The 20,545-nt window shown below is 42.2% G+C and overlaps 1 protein-coding gene across 1 annotated transcript; it reads right to left on the reverse strand.

Annotated features, from left to right (window-relative positions):
- Positions 1-1,286: 1,286 nt before the first annotated feature.
- Positions 1,287-19,378, reverse strand: LOC308663577 (E3 ubiquitin-protein ligase TRIM7-like; the record flags this gene model as incomplete). Its single annotated transcript, XM_081320123.1, has 7 exons — positions 1,287-3,541; positions 4,678-4,713; positions 6,408-6,523; positions 7,828-7,850; positions 9,762-9,992; positions 11,812-11,907; positions 18,833-19,378. 7 exons carry the CDS (start codon positions 19,376-19,378, stop codon positions 3,027-3,029), a joined length of 1,563 nt encoding a protein of 520 aa, XP_081176249.1. The 3' UTR covers positions 1,287-3,026.
- Between the last annotated feature and the right edge of the window lie 1,167 nt (positions 19,379-20,545).

Consider the following 20,545-nt stretch of genomic DNA (forward strand, 5'->3'; position numbering starts at 1 on the left):
TACATATATATCAATGGCAAAAAGCCACAGTTATGGCTAAGGGAGTGCTCTTTGCAGATTTTCAAATCAGTACACAGTAATGGGTTAAGGCCAGGATTAGAAATACTGGCAGAAAAAGGCAGAGGTGATAAATCACAGCTCTCAAAATGTGTAGAGGGATGTAACATGTGGATGATGGTAGCACTGATATCATATATAATCATACATTAAAGATAGAATACATGCACAATCAATAATCTTCCTTCCTTCCCTCGCTCCTTCTTTCCTTCCTTCCTTCCTTCTTGAAGGACTCAGAGAAACCAACATATATAGCTGAGAACCAGCTCATCTTTCCCTTACCCAGAAGCTGAAGAGCCCGGCAATTAAATCTGACTTCTGAACAAATATATACCCCTGCCACACTCCTTAACTGGGTGTGGGGCAGGTCCTGGGCTGCCAATCCAGTTCTGCTACCCCAAGCACACCCCATTGCTGTTTTCAGCCCTACACCCAGTGGTGGAATTCAGCCAGTTCGCACCAGTTTGGCAGAACCGGTAGCTAATTTTTTGTTGCCCAGGCCCAGAACAGACTTCCGGAAGCGACATCCACACAGAGAACCGGTTGTTCACCTATCTGAATCCCACCACTGCCTCTGCTGCCCAAGGCCAAGGCCTCTTCTGAATAATGTCCAAGAGCAGGAAAAGTTGGAGCTTTTCATTTCATTTCATTTCATTTCATTTATTAAATTTGTATACCGCCCTTCTCCCAAAGGACTCAGGGCGGTGAACAGGGCATATATAAATAGAAAATACAAAAATTAAAAGAGAATTAAATAATTGCCCAGATAAAACAGTAACAATATAAAAACCCATTAAAAACCCTAACATCCCCCATCAGGCCAGGCCAGCTTGTTCAAATAAATGGGTCTTCAGACCGCGCCGGAAGGAGCGAAGGTCTGGTGCCGTCCGGAGCTCAACCGGCAGTTGGTTCCATAAAGCCGGAGCGCCCACAGAGAAGGCCCTCCCCCTGGGGGCCACCAGCCGACATTCTCTGACCGGAGGCACCCTGAGGAGGCCCTCTCTGTGGGAACGCACAGGGCAATGGTGATAATTTGGAAATGATACAGGACTGAGTTTATGCCTAATCTGTGTAACAATTGTTTAAAATAACACTCCTTAATTCCATCCTCCCACCCTTTGCTAACCATGAGAACATCAAGATAGGTTTCCTAAGGCCATTTTACTCCAAAGGAAAAAAAGAAAAGAAAAGAACACAACATGGTCCAAGCATCTTGATAAGAACCAGTTTATTTACATGTGGACATGTCGAGTCAGCATGATTTCAGGGTTGTAGGAGTTTACAGGAGAGCATGTTCAATCCACACCTAGATTATCAATATTGTATTTCCCAAATGTGCTTCTTCCAAGCCACACCAAAGATCAGTCAATCCCAGGTCCCATTTCAGGAGAGCACGTCCACAGGAGAGCACGTCCACAGCATCGCATCCGATGGATGGGACATTCCAAGCTATTTGGGATGGGCAAGCAAAGCCCTCTAAATCCCCACACTTGGCAATTCTAAGACTTGTGGACTTCAACTCCCAGAATTCTGGGAGTTGAAGTCCATAAGTCTTAAAGTTGCCAAGTTTGAAGACCACTGAGCTAGACAAAGAGAATGGCTTGCTGTTCTCTGGGTGCACATATACAAGGGCTGAGGGTGGGGGGGATGTCTTCAGGGATCCAACCGCATCTTCCAGATTTATTTGCAAAAGCCTCTTTACCAGGAGCAATCAATTCTGTGCCGCAGGGAATAGCAAGTGCAGAAAATCCTCAAGGCCACACCAAAGAGAATCTTCCCTGCGTTCAAGAGCCAGTCACACATCATTCGCATTGAGATATCCCAAAGTCCCAAGAACTAAAGCTGAGAATAAATAAACTTAACAAAAGTAATTATGTTTTAATAGTAAATAGAAGAATTAGCTCTAATTTTGTCTGACTCTGTAGGATGAAATCTTTCTTCAACTGCCCCTGGGAACTGCACAGTATGTGGGCATCTCATATTTTGATACCCCGAGCGTTCTCCTTCCTCCACAAAGATACCCCGAGAGCAGATATTTTACCCTCTCCTGAAGTCTCTTGACCAGCTGTCTTTCCTACACCACGGTTTAAGAACCATGTTTATGTGAGGTTCTTGATGCTCCCAGAGCTTGGCTGTTTTCTTGATTGTTTACAAGCAGTTTACAAGCAGTAAATGATACCCCAATCGAGGAGCTACCAAATGAGACAAACAATCAAAAAGAAAAGAACAGCCTAATCAAGAAGCTACCAAAAACACTCCCATCAACAGTTGTATATAAACAGAGTAAACCCCACTCCCTTCTAGCACTGATGATGTTACATAGTTGGATAATGAAACGTCTACAAGAAAACATCCATGCTCAGAGAGCACTAAGGACCCCACAGTTCAACCCCGAGCTACAAATATTCTCTTCTGTTAGTATCAGTGTTTGTATTAACGTTGAATCAGAGACCGTGCTGGAGAGAACGTACTGGGCAAGGGAAAGTCTTCCATCCACCACTTCCGTTACAAATCATCACCTTTTAAACTCTTTTGGAAAGACATAGTAGCTGGGGGGGGGGAAGACAGTCCTTCTGTATGCAATTTTGGCACACTCAACCCTCTGTCTGTCATACTTACTCCCTACAGCTATTTCCAAAGGAAGAAAAAAATAATTACGCCTCTTCTCAATATTCAAGGCAGGCGAGATGCAATCCTACCTAATTGTGTGACAGGATTGGGTTAGAAGCAGAAGCTCAAACATCAAGCCTACTAACAGGGCTGCATGCCTGGATAAATTGGTGGCATCTACTGCAGCTTTCCCAAGATTTAGTTTTCAGCCCCACTGCCAGCTTGTCCCATCGGAAAGTGGCCAGGTTTTTTTCTCACCTATTTTTCCCACAAACCCTTGTGTCTCCCTTGGAGGTCAGCCTCATATCAAAACAAGTAGCATGGCTTCTTCCTGCTTCTATCAAGGCATCCTTTCAATCTCAGCAGCAAAGTTTGATGTAGGTTATAGTGGAGCACACTGAGAAGAGTGGGAACATCTTCTCTGTGAAGGCGATGTTAAAGGTGAAGAGGTGTTGCATGGTGTCAGCGTTGTAGAAGGACACTTCTTCTCCTTCGTAGTCTAAGTAGACTCTAACTTTAATCAGCTTCTCGTTCAGGAAAAGCGGGGTGCGTTGAGGGGTGGTGACTGCCCAATATTGCCCCCCATTTTGCTGCAGGGCCCAAATGCCCTCTTCGGGGCAAAACTGAGTCAGCCCTTTCCTTCTCACCGACTCCTTGGCCACGCCAAAGGCCCAGCCATCGGCAGACCCCACCTCCACCTCCCAGTAATGCCGCCCAGACTTGAACCCTTCTGTTGCCAGCACTCGAGAATTGGTGTCAAAGCGTTTGGGGTTGTCAGAGAGGTCTTGCTTGCGGCAGCCCATCCGCACCGTCTTGAGGTCCGGCGAGATGAGTAGGAGGTGGTTGGCCGTCTCCGGATCCAGAAGCAAGTCCTCTAAGTTGAAGCATATAGCACTACTAGGTCAGTGATCACAACCAGAGTCATAGCAAGGAAAAGCAGCAGCCAACAGCGGGTGCAAAGGTCTGTGTGTGAACATTAGAGGGTTCCCCTTTCTTTTATTGAGTATTTTGCTTTGTTTTCATTTTTTCCTTTTAAATAAAAAGCTACGCCTACATAGAGTCAGCAAGTAAAAAAGAATTTTACCAGGGGTGGGGAACTATAGCCCTTTTTTGATCTGTGAACATGACTACAGCTCAGGAATTCTGGGAGTTGTTCACAGATCACAGATCACTGCTTAGATCAAGTCAGCCATTGTAACAATACTGAGCAATATGTTTATTTTTCACTGAAATCTCTTTGCTTACTGGGAAACCCCGAATATTTCCATCTGAACCTATCTGAACACTCCCATCTATTAAATGGACACAATTCGCCTTGTTTATTATACCAGCACCAAAAATTGAATTCTTTTACAGAGAGTCCTCACCTTAGGCCCATAATGGAACCTGTCCATTACGGGTGTAAGTTGTAAAGGTCATAAAGCGATAATCCACGTGACCGACCCAATTTTACAAACTATTTGTGGTGGTCATTAAGCAAACACCACAATTGTCAAGCGAACCCGTGTTCGCTGTGGGCTGGTTTTGCCAAAAATCGGCGGTAAATGCTAGTTTTCTGCAAAGCTGTCATAAAACACAGTTGTATGACCACTGGACTCTGCAAACAGCTGTAAATCCAACCACGTGTAGCATGGTTATGTGAATACAGGGATGGAGAGCAGCTGTTGGAACTTCAGAACAGAGATATAAGTACCTCTGGGAGGACTGTCATTATTTTAGTCATTAAGTGATCAGTTGTAAGTCAAGGACTACTTGTAGCAAGTAATCCATTATAGAAACATCACTTTTTCTATCTACCTTATTTACTTTTCCATCAAGTCCAGAATAGCAGCCATGAACTATTATGAATACTGCTAAACTAATGGAAAAACATGTCAGAGAAAAAGGTAACATTTAACACAGCCTTGAAAAATTGCCCTCTTGGGGTAACATGAAGCATTGCAAGCCTACGCCTACGCATTGCACGCATGATTTTGTCTCTGAGAATTTTGTTTGGCTTATAACATTTACCTTTCTCACCTTTCCCCAGTTCATCCCGGAGATGATCTGAAAGAAGAGAACACACCTGTCAAGGAGTCGGATCTAAAAGGCAACAGAAAGCAGTTTTGTCCAAACACCTTGATCTCAGCAGTCCTCAATCTTATATGCTCTCTATGTCTTACTCATAAGAATATAGGAACAGCTCTTCTGATTCAGACCCAGGACCATGCCTGCTATAGCATTTGGTTTCTCACAATGGCTAATCAGATACCTCTAGGGCAGAGATCTGATCCTTTCTCTGTAATGTAGACCTCGATTTACAAGCACAATCGAGTGCAAAATTTCCATTGCTAAGCAAAACGGTTAAGTGAATTTTGCCCCATTTTACGAATGTTCTTGGCACAGTTGTTAACTGTACCACTGCAGTTTTAAGTTAGTAACACAGTTGTTAAATGCATCTGGCTTTCCCATTGACTTTGCTTGTCAGAAGTTCACAAAAGGGGATCACATGATCCCAGGACACCGCAGCCGTCATAAATACATGCCAGTTGGAAGAGTCCAAATTTTGATCACACAACCACGGCAATGCTGTCATGATTGTAAGTGTGAAAAACAGTCTTAAGTCACTTGTTCAGTGCCAGTATAACTTCAAACAGTCACTAAACATTCATTCATTCATTCATTTATTGGATTTTTATACCGCCCTTCTCCCGGAGGACTCAGGGCGGTGAGTATGGTTGTAAGTCAAGGACTACCTGTACTTTCTGGGTATTAGCAGATAAACTGCCTTCAGCTCAGAGATATGGTAGACCCATCCTCTATAAATTAGCCAACTCTTCTAAAAGTAGCCATTACCATGTTTTGCGGGAATGAATTCCACAGACTGATGAGATCCCCCAGCATCCTGGCAACAGAATATCATTTTCAGTCTGGCCATACTACAGTCCCATCTAACTATCAAAGCTTCTTCTTGAGCATCACTCTCAAAAGCAGACTACTACATGCTTGAGGAGAATGGTGTGTGGTAAAACTAGATAAGAGGTCTATCTTGTTGTAAAACCTATTAGTAAAGGCATACAGTTGGATGTCAAGTTAGAAGTATAGAATGTTATTACTATTTACTTTACTAATATAATTTATTTAAAAGTACTTTACTACTAAGCTGTATAAAAGGATAGCCTTATCCACTTTTATATCATGCAAAATCTCTAACATAAATATAACATGATTTTTTTTTCATTCTTGTGTAATTTTCACTCTAGCTTAAGTGTTAAACTTAACTGCAGTTGAGCAAATTAGTTAATTTCCTTTTTCCCAAGCATAGCTATATATGATCAAGTAACTCTTGTTATTCTTTGCCAGCATCAGGGCTTCCATGCCCCGAGTTTCTTTAAGTAAAGAGAAAGGTTCCCCCGCACATGCATGCTAGTCGTTTCCAACTCTAGGGGCCGGTGGTCATCTCAGTTTCAAAGCCGAAGAGCCAGCACTTGTCCGAGGACATCTCTGTGGTCATGTGGCCGGCATGACTAGACGCCAAAGGCGCACGGAACGCTGTTACCTTCCCACCGTAGTGGTCCTTATTTTTCTACTTGCATTTTTATGTGCTTTCGAACTGCTAGGTTGGCAGAAGCTGGGACGCGTAACAGGCACTTACTCTGTTACGCGGCACTCGGGATTTGACCTGCCAAACTGTGTCCCTATCGAGTTTCTTTACATGCTAAAATAATTAGATTTTCTTGGCAAGTCTTCCTTTTCTCTACCTTTGAACTTCTTAAGTGCTCCTTTGAGTGCCACCGTCTTCAGAGAGAAGTTTGAGACATGGCCCTTCATGTCGGAGGAAACTGGAATAGGCTTCTGACATTTAACTTTGTCACTTCTAACAAAGAAGAAGAAGAAGGATATCAGGACTGTATTATCTCAAACTTTCCCTTATCATTCAGGACAATTGGCAAGTTTGAGGCTTCAACAGCCTGCTATTTCTCACCTGTGCTTTTGATCTGAGTGAAAATCTAATGGCAAAAGAACAGAGGAAACATTTGTAATGCACCCAAGCTCTTTGGCTCCAAGCAAATTTCAGATTTTGCATTTCAAAGTAGACAAAAAGACCTTCAGGTAGATTCTTCAAGGACACATTACTGGTTATTTCACACTTCTGGGAAAGAAAGGTTGAAATCATCTCAATTTTAAGCTACCCTTCCCTCAGCTTGGTGTTAGTTTGATTGGCTGATTAAATAACATCAACTTGAAACTATATTCCTAGGAATTACATGGACAGATTCTCTCCAGGATGACCCAACCTGGGGCTCTCCAGGTACATGAAGGCAATTTCCAGAATTTCTTTCCGGTAAAGCCACTTCTGGAAGTTCTAAAACAGTCAGAGAATGCTTGCTTGGGAAGACTCACATGTTGAAAGACAATAGTGCAGCCATATTCCAAAAAGTGGGTGAGTCAGGAAAAACCTTCCTATAACTTAACTTCATGTGAATTTACTTATACTCACATGTTTAAACAATTTTCCCAATTTACAGCCTGATGTCAACTTTCATTGGTGTTCTGGAAGCCACATGCTCGGATTTGCATATTTATTTTTATATGAGCAGTGGTGGCGCAGTGGTTAGAATGCAGTATTGCAGGCTAATTCTGTTGACTGCCAGCTGTTCAATTCTGACCAGCTCAAGGTTGATTCAGCCTTCCATCCTTCTGAGGTTGGTAAAATCAGGACCCAGATTGTTGGTGGGAATTAGGCTGACTCTGTAAACCGCTTAAAAAGGTAAAGCAGTAAAGCTTTGTGAAGCAGTATATAAGTCTAAGTAAGTGCTATTGCTATCGCTTGTGGAGCTAAGACAAGTTGGGCAACCTTGGTCAAAGAAAAAGTTGTAAACTGGAGCAAAGTCAAACTCTCTGAATACATAGAAGTCACTCTTCACATCCCCATATTTCAATCTGGCTCCTGCTAGCTCCACTGCATATATAGATGAAGGAAACTTAAGACTTGCAGAGCAGAAGAGTATCTTATTTCCATACAAATAAGACATCAACAGTTTAGGATTATTAACCCTGATTCAAGGGGAATGGGCCACAGCATGTCTTTGAGATCCATATTTTTCTAAACAGCTGTCACTGACTTTTTCATTTGTTCATACACAAAGGGAAAGAGATGGTGGAAATGCAGCTTCCTACCTGGCAATAGTAATTGTCACATCCTACAAGAGAAAGAGAGGAAAAAGAACAGAGGGTTAGGGAAAGATATGTCATTACTTATTGTACTACTACCTGGGAATTCCACTTACTTACTTACTTACTTACTTACTTACTTACTTACTTATTAGATTTATATACTAAGAGTCTTTTTATGGGGCCACCAAGAAAGGAAACAACTGCAATTAACTGAGATCTCAGCCTTCTTTGAATTGGCCCCACATGCTGTGGAATTTCATCCTCACTGAAGTATAAGTAGTCCTCATTTAGTGACTACAATTGGAACCCAAAACTCAGTCGTTAAGCAAAGCAATCGCTAAGTGAAACTGCAACAGTGCTTATGATCTTACTTCAGCTTTCCTTTGCTTTACAGAACTGTGAAGATCATAAATTTACTTTTTCATCAGCCCTAAGTGTGAACGGCTGTTAAACAAGGCCTACCTCTATGATTTTAGCAGTCATTACTTTTAAATGTAGTCTGAAAATTATTATACAAATTGTATTTTTATAAGCTGGCATTTCCTCAAGTACTTTTTACATTATGTAGCAATCTATTTTTAATATTCTGATAGCCAGCCTTTATTATTACTGACTTCTAGACCTAATTCATTTTCACTAAAAGGTTGATTTTATTTAGTTCTGTAAACTGCTGCAGGCAATTTGAAAAATAAATAAATGATAAATTTGCCTTATTTCTCCCTTCTCTTCTACTCATCTTGTTGCTTTTTGGTATGTGCTTTGAGGAGGACATGTGGCTTAGACAACTAATCATGAAAAGCTTCCTATAACATTCCTGATAAAGTAGAACCAATTCAGCTTTCTCTGAGTTGTCACAAAATCAGATGGACATTGAATCTTTCCAAGGGAAAAGCTGCAGAATATTCAATATACCTCCCACTGCACTTTCCACCACCATCCTTAAGTACAGTAAGCTATTAATAGATACCATGCACACTTAAGGGGACCTTAACCTTAATTTCTCCAGAGCAACCATCTCCAGAAAAGAATGTGGCAGTCTTTAAATAGTCATAAGAAACTCTATAGTATGGAAACATCAGGTGTAACATGAGAGTAGTGCTCGTGGCAAAAACCTAAGGCCAGGGAGAACTACTTTTTTTTCCCAAATTTCAAGCGGCAAAGATAGAAGTGTTTAATCAGTATAAATACAAACAACCCCTGACCTATATTTGAGAAAGCTGTTGAATTAAAGTCTCCAGCCCAGAACTGTTAAAACATTGGGGGGAAAACTGCCCCTAGTTCATGGACAAATAAAACACTTAATTCATTTAGATCAGTGTTTTTCAATCCTGACAACTTTAAGATGAGTGGACATGCTGGCTGGGAATTCTGGGAGTTGAAGTCCACTCATCTTAAAGTTGCCAAGGTTGAAAAACACTGGCTTAAATAAATTAGCAAATACAAGCAATTTTCCCTCTTCCTAAAACATTACCCAAGTAAGTAAGCAGACAGTTTCTCTTTTATATAATATTTGATCCCTGTTTACTGATGCATGCAAGTACATAAATGCCGTTTCCTTGATCAGTAGGATTCTATCATACTCTCCTAGAATTGTGTAATTTTTAACCTGTTCAGCTCTATTATGCTGCTGATGTAATTTCTGTAAAATTTAAAATATTTAGGTAGAAAGCAACATGCATATAATTTGCCCCATACATGTCCAGTTGAAAAGACTTCAGATAACATATTAGTAAATCCAACTAGTAATCTCCTTCGTTATTGAAACTAAGCCCTATTAGATTCAGCCACAGACTATCTAGCTAGTCACTAAATTGCCGCATTGTTAATGTGGTTGAGTAAACCATAGCTAAGTTTGCTCAACACCTAGTGATATGTGCTAAAACAAAAAGACCTGATGTTACACAAAATTTCTACGCTTATCTGTTGTTGAGTTTTACCTTGAGGAAATCAAGCAATGGTTCTTGGATTTTGTCCTCCAGATCAGCAATGAATTTGTTGAGGAGGGAAATTTCCTTGGACAGCTCTGTGATGTTTTCATTCTGTCTTTTCACGATGCCCTTCTCCATCTTGTCCAGCTGTCCAAGGAGAACCTGTTCTTGTTCATGAAGAAACTGGCGTAGCCCTTCAAATTCAGAGAGGACCTTCTGCCTCTCAGTTTCTATGGTTTGCTTTTTAAAAAGCCAAAGAGAGAAGGTGAGGAAGAAGAAGACAATTATCCTTCAGGAATTATCACTGGAATAAACTTCCCAATTTAATCACCCACCATGCTTTGCGAATTAATAACAATAGCACTTATATACCGCTTCACAGTGCTTTACAGCCCTCTCTAAGCAGTTTACAGAATCAGCATATTGTCCCCAATCTAGGTCCTAATTTTACTGACCTAGGAAGGATGGAAGGCTGAGTCAACCTTGAGCTGGTCAGGATCGAACTGCTGGCAGTCGGTAGAATTAGCCTGCGATGCTGCATTCTGACTACTGCACCACCTCAGCTCTATCTATCAATACAGCTGATGAACATCAGTTTCAGTGAAACTAGCCTAAAACCAGAATATATCAGTCCTCAACTTAGGACCACAATTGAGCCGAAAATTTCTATTGATAAGAGACATTTGTTAAGTGACTTTTGCCCCATTTTACGATGCTTCTTTCCACCGTTGTTAAGTAGATCCCTGCAGTTGTTAAGTTAGTAACATAGTTGTTAAGTGAAATCTGGCTTCCCCATTGATTTTGCTTGTCAGAAGTTCGTAAAAGATGATCATATGACCCCAGGACACTGCAAGCATCATAAATATGAGTCAGTTACCAAATGTCTGAATTTTGATCACATGACCATGGGTATGCTGCAATGGTCATAAGTGTGAAAAACGGTCATAAATCACTTTTTCCAGTGTGGTTGTAACTTTGAACGGTCACCAAATGAACTATTGTAAGTCGAGGACTATCTGTATTTCCCACTGATGCTAGACTGTGAGATAGACGACAAGGAAAAACTTCTTGATTAAGGAGGGGAAGAAAATAGGGCTGGTATAAGTTCATCCTTGGGATACCAATGGGGTGACAAAAATTGGCCCCATGCAAATTTCCTCTTTTGCTCATCTTAATGTAAGAGATTTGCCTTCTAGCTAGACTCACAATGCCCAGGTTGCAGAGCTATGTAATCAGGATATACTATAGCTGTGCCCCTGTGAAGGATTCTTTTGAAAAATTATGAGTTGTGTGCTGAGCTGTAGAACTTATCTTTAGAAATTCAGACATCAGCTCTAGACTTCAGTATTTTATTTCTTTTATAATCAACCTCTTTATTACTTAATAATAAAGTCAGTCATAAATCAAGGACTACCTGTAATCAGTGCTTTTTTTGTAAAAGAAAAAGGTGCCGGAACTCACACATGTCATATAACCCGCCTTGCCTACCCTACAAGGTTCTATCCAAAAAAGGTGCCGGAACTCCGTTCTGAGGGTTCTATGAGGAAAAAAGCCCTGCCTGTAATACAGTATATGAATGCCCTATAGGTAGAAAACCAAGATATAAATTGAATTCTGTAAATAAATGTTTCTCAGAGAAGTCTCCAGTCTGATCCTGAGGGGAAGCTCTCCTACAAGATGTTGATATATTATCCTACTTACATCCTGCTTTTCAAAGAACTGCTAGGAGCAGATAACATACAGTGGCATGTTTTATTATTCCACCTCCGTATAGGGAAATAGAGACACAGTGCTTCTGAGCATGGCAGTCTCACGCCTGATTTGTGGTTGTGACATTAATAAACTCAAAAGCGTTTTAGCCCTTTAAATTCAGAGAGGACCTTTTGATTCTCCGTTTCTATGGTTTTCTTTTTTTTAAAAAAGTCAGAGATGACTGAGAATCTCCATAGACATTAATAAACATAATATCCTTCTTGAAGATTTTCTTCAAAAATCTTATTGAGTCACATATCTGCATCTGATTGAACAATGCTGCACAAGCTTGCCAATAAGTACCTACCAGCAATTCTTGGCTCTTCTTGTCATCCTGAGTTTTGAATTCCAGGAGTTCTTGTCTCTCTTTCTTCAAGAAATCCAAGCGAGTCTGTATTTGTTCCTAAGGTCCAAAGTATACAGTTAGGTTTTTAAAAATGCTTTAACAATTTTGAGGTAATCAAAATTTGTTCTGCTGAGAAGATTGCATGCATCCACAGGGAAAAATATGAGTCTGTGAACAATGAATGTTATGAAGCCCCTAGCTATAATTATTTATGCCATTACATCAACTATTAAATAGCATATTCTGGCATACTCTTATTTGTTGTGTAATATTTTACTATTATTTCAGTGTATTGTGGAAAGCTGCTATGAGTGGAAGGAAGGAAGGAAGGAAGGAAGGAAGGAAGGAAGGAAGGAAGGCAGGCGTCTTTGCTGTATGGAAATATAAATATAATTTCTATAGAATTCATATTCTAAATGACTTGTAGTGAAACAATTCACAGTGGTCATGAAGTCAAATCTTCTTGGATATTGTAATACAGGGATCCCCAACTCCTGGGCTGAGGCCCACTATCAGGCCGTGGCCTGTCCAGAACTAGGCCCTACAAGTAGCTGGCCATCACACAGGCGTACATGCAATTTGACTTGCATGAGCAGTGGGCCAGCATGCATGCATGCGCAACTCAACTTGCATGAGCAGAGGGCCAGCATGGCCCAACATTTGTATGGCCGATCCCCTATTCCTCTCCTGCCACCAGGCCGCCAAGCTGTAAAGGTTGGGGACCACTGCTTTAATATATAAATAGAGCTATTGTTTTACCTATAGAAGAGCTCAAGTGCAATCTTAGTGATTTCCAAGGAAAATATTTGTGCAGGCAAAACACAAGAGCCACAATAGGAAGTATAATGAATAGGTTTGTATAAGATGGGCCTCTAGTCTGACTTGGCATAAGACAGTTGCACACAAACTTTGGTAGAGTTGACTTGCTATAGGACACTTTACAGTGAAAAAGACCTGAACTGGGTTTGGACCCAGACATCAAAAATAATATAGGTTGTGTGTGCCCAGTATGCTTAAATAAATTCCTAGTGAAAATTCTGCATCACACAAGCTTCAAAACCTAGTCTGTTTGATCACAATCCCCATCAAACCCAACACCATCAAACCCAAGGGAAAGGTTTATTATAGCTTGGTGATCTGGAAGGCACCCAAATGGGGAAGGCTGATTTAAACCATAAGTCTGCCTAATCTTCTCTATGCTAGAAAGACTAAGGTTGGATATCTGTACCTGGAGGCAAATGTAAACATTTGAAATTCATTTTCTAAGATGGCTGCCTTAAAGTAAAAGTAAAAATAGGAGGTGATCCAGTTGGCTGATCTTTCTTACTGTGGTGATTCAATTGGTGCTTTCTCGCTAGAGAGAGGAATGGGGAAGGGATTCCCTGGGTTTTGAAATGGAAGAAGACAGAGGAGGTACACAAGTTTGCTCCCAGAGGAATAACTATTCCTGAAAGGGTGATGTAGGTAGCCAGCTGCAAGAGTCTCTATTAGAGTGAAAAGATCCTCCTCCTTGCCATATCCCAGGAAGACTCTTAGAAACAAAATTAAGGACTCCCCACGTATAGATAGATTCTAAGTGAGAAATAATTGAGCTGCCCAAATTATGGAAACCATCTCTTTCTTCTCAATGAATCTTGCTAAACAGACTTTCTGCAAAGTGCAAATAGTCCTCAACTTACAACAGTTTGTTTAATGACCATTGAAAGTTACAACATCACTGAAGCACGTGGCTTATGGCTATTTTTCACACTTACAACCGTTGCAGTATCCCCATGATCATGTGATCAAAATTCAGATGCTAGGCAACTGGCATGTACTTACGACAGTTGCAGTATCCCAGGGTCATGTGATCACCTTTTGCCACCTGCGTCTCGAGAGGTTACACGAGGCTGGATCCTAGCAGTTATCAATACCTCACTGAGTGAAGGGTACTTCCCTGCCGCCCTGAAAGAGGCGGTAGTAAGGCCCCTCCTTAAGAAACCTGCATTGGATCCAGCTATTTTAAACAACTTTCGTCCTGTCTCCAACCTTCGCTTTCTTGCAAAAGTCGTTGAGAGCGTGGTGGCACGGCAACTCCCTTTGGTCCTGGAGGAAACTGAGTATCTGGATCCGTACCAATCGGGTTTCAGGCCCGGATATAGCACGGAGACGGCATTGGTCGCGCTGGTAAATGATCTCTGGCGGGCCCGAGATAGGGGTTACTCCTCTATCCTGGTCTTATTAGATCTCTCAGCGGCTTTTGATACCATCGACCATGGTATCTTGCTGCGTCGTGTCGAGGGGTTGGGAGTGGGAGGCACCGTTCTACGATGGTTCTCCTCCTACCTCTCGGGCCGTTCGCAGATGGTGTTGGCAGGAGGGCAGAGGTCAACCCCAAGGCCCCTTAGTTGTGGAGTGCCTCAGGGATCGGTGCTCTCGCCCCTCCTGTTCAACATCTATATGAAGCCGCTGGGTGAAATCATTTGTGGTCTTGGGGTGAGGTATCACCAATATGCGGATGATACCCAGTTGTTCATCTCCACCCCAAACCAACCCAGTGATGCCCTCGATGTGATGTCCCGTTGCCTTGAAGCGGTACAGATTTGGATGGGAAAGAACAGGCTCCAGCTCAACCCGGCCAAAACTGAGTGGCTTTACGTACCAACATCTCGTTTAGTTCAAGAGGTTCCATCTTTGATTATAGGAGGAGAGATATTACCTCCCGTTGATAGAGCACGCAACCTGGGCATCCTCCTGGATTCACGACTCAGTTTTGAAGATCATATTGGAGTCGTGGCTAGGGGGGCATTTGCCCAGATTCGCCTGGTACACCAGTTGCGCCCCTTTCTAGACCGAGATGCCCTACGTACAGTCACCCACACACTCGTTACCTCCCGTATAGACTACTGTAATGCTCTCTACATGGGGCTGCCCTTGAAGACCACCCGGAGGCTTCAACTGGTGCAGAGTGCAGCTGCACAGGTAGTGATGGGAGCACCCCGATACTCCCATATTACACCCCTCCTGCGTGAGCTGCATTGGCTACCGGTTGCCCTCCAGGTGAGATTTAAGGTGCTGGTTCTTACCTTTAAAGCCCTACATGGCTTAGGCCCAGGATACTTGCAGGACCATCTGCTGCCGGGAACGAACTCCCATCGCCAGTACGCTCACACAGAGAAGGCCTCCTCAGGGTACCGTCGGCTAGACAATGTCGGCTTGCGACCCCCAGGGGAAGAGCCTTCTCTGTGGGAGCGCCAGCCCTGTGGAACCAGCTCCCCCCTGAGCTTCGGATGGCCCAAGATCTCCAGTCCTTTCGCCGCGGCCTCAAAACACTCCTTTTCCACCTGGCTGACCTAGACTGACAGGGATTTTAATTATATTTACAATTCTAACTTTATTCTTTAATTTATTTTAATTTATTTCAATTTTTATTTTTAATTTACTGTACAGAGACCTTTAAGTTTTGATGTTGTTAGCCGCCCTGAGTCCCTCAGGAGATAGGGCGGGATATAAATCCCATTAATAAATAAATAAATAAATAAATAAATAAATAAATAAATAAATAAATAAATAAATAAATAAATAAATAAAGTCAATGGGCGAGCCAGATTCACTTAACAACCATGTTACTAACTTAACAACTGCAGTCATTCACTTAACAACTGTGGCAAGAAAAGTCATAAAGTGGGCAAAACTCACTTAACTACTGTCTCGGCTCAGTTGTGGCCACAAGTCCAGGACTATCTATACATTTCTTCATACGACATTTGTAGAAAAAGAAAGATTGCAGAATGTAATGTGAAGGCCCTCAAGCTTATGTATGAAATTAGTTTCTCAATTCTTCTGAGGAGTGCCTCAGCTCATCTGCTCTTGTCATCTCATCAGCTGCAGTTTCTATTTTTAACTGGATATTTGGACCAGGGCCACAAAGAACATGCCTGGCTCCTGCCCTCCAGAGAATCAGCGTCAGTCTGAGATCCTGTGCCCACTTTGGGAAGGTTTCCTTCCAGAAATAGATCAGGAATTTGGTTCTTCCCTTAACCATTTCTTGCCTGGCATGGACTGTCCCAATGACTACAGGTACGCAATCAGCGCATCTGGCAATTCCTATTTTGTTATTCCAAAACCATTTACTCCAAATGGAGATTAGAACTCATCTGTAGGCAGCTTTAGAAGTTTATATATTAAAATTGCAGGCTTCATCTTTTGTTACTAACTTACTTTCTCTACACTATTTAAAAATGTATTACTTTCAATAACTATTAAAGAATTGGGGGACGAGAAAGGCAGAACCATGGCACAGCTTTATTTATCCTGGTGGCCTTCCTTCCTTCCTTCCTTCCTTCCTTCCTTCCTTCCTTCCTTCCTTCCTTCCTTCCTTCCTTCCTTCCTTCCTTCCTTCCTTCCTTCCTTCCTTCCTTCCTGTGATTATAGCCATTGGGTCAAAACAGGACGTTTTTCTGACTTTAACTCTTACAAGCCAATTTGAGTGTTTTCAGGTGATTTTAGTAATGCTGCTAAATGGAGTAAGGCAGTAGTTCTCAATTTTTTCATTACCATGGACCCCTTTAAATACCATTTGTGGCCACGGACCACCAACATTTAAATTATAAGATTCCTTCATTCAAGCTTTTGCAGATCCCTGTGATGACATCATGCCCCAGCCAGGCGTCCATGGACCACAGGTTGAGAACCACTGAAGTAAGGAATGAGTATATTGACAATACAAGGTAGTCATTGCTACTGTAGGGAAGAACCTTGTTATATTTTTGAGATGAACAAATGTACTACTGTGCAAGATTTCATGGACCACAGTCCATATGGAATAATATATGTGTGAAACTTTGAGACTGTATAAGTATCTACCCTGATTTTAATGCAAGGGAGTAAAAGGGTTATCTCTCTAGGAGCAAATGTTCACAAAGTGTTATTTTTGTTATTATTTTGTTTACCATTGGAGAGCACAAAAAATGGAAATGGAAAACTGTGGAAAATGAAAAATGGAAAACTGGGTTTGGTCTTCAACCGTAAATAAAATTTTGAATGGAAAACATACCTAATCTTTGTGCTTTAAGGTGCAATCAGCTCCTCTCTTTGTCCCCTAACTAAAAAGGGTTGAGGAAAAATCCTGTCCATTCAGTATGGGGATACCCAGTGAGCTAAACCTGCTCTTCCCCCTGAAAATCCCAACTCACAATATCCAGGACCTGGTGTCCTGCAAGGTTTTCCTGTCCAACCAGACGACAGAACCTCTGCTCGATCCAGCTAGCAGACTAAGTAGCCTCAGCTCTTCTGAACTTCAGGGGTTTTGGTGGGCTTTGCTGACCTCTTCTCTCCACCACCCTCTGCAACCTTTAACCCTATAAAGGGAAATATATGGGCAGGAACCAGCCACACACCTCCTGTGAGGTTCAGTCCTTGGAAGAGAATGATCCAGGGGCCATCGTTTTGCCCAGTGCTGAAGACTAAAACAATTCCATTACTTTTCAATAGACGTGATTGAACCTGGCTTAATTTGGAACGAAACCTAAGGACAGCTATGGAACTTAATTCCAGGTGGGAATCATATTGTATAACCCCTGCCCACCCACAAAGGCCTCATGTATAGAGTTTTACACGGGATCCAAGTGAATCTATCCTCCATTTGAAATCTTCTTGGTTTTCCCATCATAGGAGTACAGTGGTTGAACTTTAGGAAAGGAACTGCCAAGATGATGATCTAAATCCCAACTGCAACCACAGTAACTTTTCCAGCCATTATTGTATTTCAGGCCACCATTCTAGGTTGCTGCTTTCAAGTCAAATCCCCATATATCTGTTGTGATTCAGTATCAGCCTGTGCTCCCAGCAGCTGAGTCCGATGAATCTGAGGAGGAGGAGGGTTTTGGAGAGCCTTTGGTGTCAGAGGGAGGCTCTGATGCACTGCAGGACTCTCAGCCTGCCCCCTCCAGTCATGTTCCTCATGAGGCTCAGCTGTGTGAGTATGAAGTGTTGGACTCAAAAGAGTCACAGCTGAATCTGTTCAGAGATGCTAGAAGCAGAAGGCAATCCAGCAGAGCAGAACAGAGAAAATCAATGAGGCAACTCAGTGAGAGGAGGAGAAGGCAGTGAGAAGCCACGCCTTGGGACTGATAATAAAAGGGGAAGGTGTGGGCGGGGCTGGTTGCTGAAGGCAACCATTTGGAGACATTCTGAGAGAATCCTGGTCTGTTCTTGCTACTTCTGTTTAACTCTTGTTTGTTAACTCTTGTTTGATATTTTGATTTATTTATTGAAGGAAATATTCTGTTGCTTTTTTGGTTTGAACTGTAAATAAATTTTTCCTGTAAAAAGGAAAAAGGGGTTGTCCCTGACACACAAACAGGGCCGGTCGTAGGCTGGAACAGAACAATATCCTCCCTTAAGCTTTTAGAGGAAAGGAGGGATATTAATGGAAGAAATCAAAAGGAAATATAGAAAGGTTAGCAATGATTTTTATAGGTAATAATTGGATGGTTTTTGCATAACATTATTTTTTTTCTCAAGATTGCTTCCCTTCTACTGGATTGCTTTTTTCTGGAAAAGTTAAGGAACATAGACTGTTGACGTTTGCATAACATAGACTAAAATAGGACTTTCTGGTTCACTCAGATGTAAGAAGCTAGCCATTGGCTTGGCTACATGTTGGATCAAACAGGCCATCCATCCCATTAAACCAGAACATGTACTGGGAATATAGCAGGTTTAGGGGTTTAGCATGATGTCTGAACCTACGGTAGCTGCTGAGTCAACTCTCAGCATGCTATTGTTGACTCAGACATTCAATAGCTCCTCAAGGTTATAGCGATGGGCTTGGAGATCCCTGGAACTGAATAAGGACCTTCTCCATGGAAGCTCATGCCCAGCCCCTTGGTAGTTTTCAGCAAAGAACAGGTACAATGTGGAAAGGCTTTCGAGACAGGTAGACTTGAGACATTTGTAAAACTGAGAAGAATATCTGTACAACACACAGGTAGGTGCATACCTTGTATTCCTGGGCTGCCTCTTCTACAGGCACCACTGCATGAGGTCGGTGGTCCCGAGACCGGTCACACACCACACAAATGGTCTTCTGGTCATCTTTGCAGTAGAGCTTCAGGGCTTCCTTATGCTTCTCACAGATCTTGTCCTCCTCAAGGCCTCTCCCACCATGCAGGATGAACTGGCTGATGATCTCAGACATGTTGGCCAGTTGTCGGTTGGGCCTGAGGCTTTTCTCCTTGAATACTTCCCTGCACTGGGGGCAAGGGAAGTCCACCTCCAGGCTCTTCCAGCTCTTGGTGATACAAACCCGGCAGAAGTTGTGCCCGCATTGGATGGACACAGGGTCTTTGAAATATTCCAGGCAAACCGAGCAAGTGGCTTCATCTTGAAGGTTCCCTGGGAGGAGGACGGCAGCCATGGCTCCACCGATATCCCCTTCTCCTTCTTCTCTTCCTGCTTTCGCTGCAGCATACAGAGCACGAATGCTGGGCACAAAACCCAGGGCAGGGGTTTCTGTGCCAGAAGCCAGCTGGTGTTGCAAGGTCATCTCTGAAGCTTCTGGTTTCTTACTTGGCAATGAGTCAGCTCCTGGACAAGATGGGCAACGCTAAGGGATCTTCAGAGTTTAAAGGAGAAGGAAAACCAGAGCAGGAGTTTTCATTTGGCTTCATTAGGTTTGGAGAGACAGAAGGGATGTTTCCAGATTCCTCGTGACTCATATTGTTTTTCAGTCCAGGATGAGAGCAGAGGTTAATTTTTAACATTAGTGCTGAGAAGCTTCAGTTGGCTAGTAAAGTCATTCCTTTTGACCTAGAAACTGATCCTGCTAACCCACTTGAATAGACTTCATTTTAAATAACCAGCAGTTGGGGAAGATCCAGAAAAAAAAATCACCATAGCCACCAAACAACCTGATTTTGCACTGATTTTAAATTTATGACATTTTAAGATAATTGCAATACAAGTCTAGGCAAAGCAGTAGGAAAAACTCTGAACATGGATGTCCTCGTTCATGCAACAATGTTCACTGTCCCCTATTAATAGGGAAGCTTGCGCATGGCTATGACAATGTTCTAAAGTGTCAAAAAACATTCTGCACATCCTCAGATGCACCAGTTTCTAATTCTTTAAATTCAAGAACTGGGTCTAACAATTGTGTAAACTGGAAGTATGACAATTAGTAGAAAATCAATTAGATTCTGATACATTGACTAGACTGCTTATACCAATGTTTCTCAACCTCAGCAGTTTTAAGCTATGGGGTTTTCAATTCCCAGAATCTCCCAGCCAGCAGGCGGCTCAGATTTCCTTTGTAACAAAAGTGCCCACTATTCATGTCCATCTTTTGCATGTGTTTTAACCGTGTTTGAAAATGAAATGGTGTTCACCACTGTCACAATTTTTCTGATTGTGAACATTTAAAACTCACTGTGATCAAATCCCTGTGCTTCCTGTGGAAATGTTAGAACCAAGTGCCTTTTGTTCTGTACAGAATAAAGCAATTAAAAAGGTTTTTCCAACTTGTGTGCTTGGTTGGTTTTACATGCCAGGCATAAATGAAAACACTGTCTCCTGGGACAACATTTCTTTTGAACCTACAAATGTTCTCTTTCTTCTCTTTTGCTGAGTGGTGCCCTTTCCCTGCTGCCATTTTCCCCCCCAATTACTATTTGCCCAAATAGTTTGGTGTAGTGGGTAAGGCGCCAGGGAGAAA

Source organism: Vipera berus, assembly GCF_964194415.1.
Source record: "Vipera berus genome assembly, chromosome: 2".
Lineage (NCBI taxonomy): Eukaryota > Metazoa > Chordata > Lepidosauria > Squamata > Viperidae > Vipera > Vipera berus.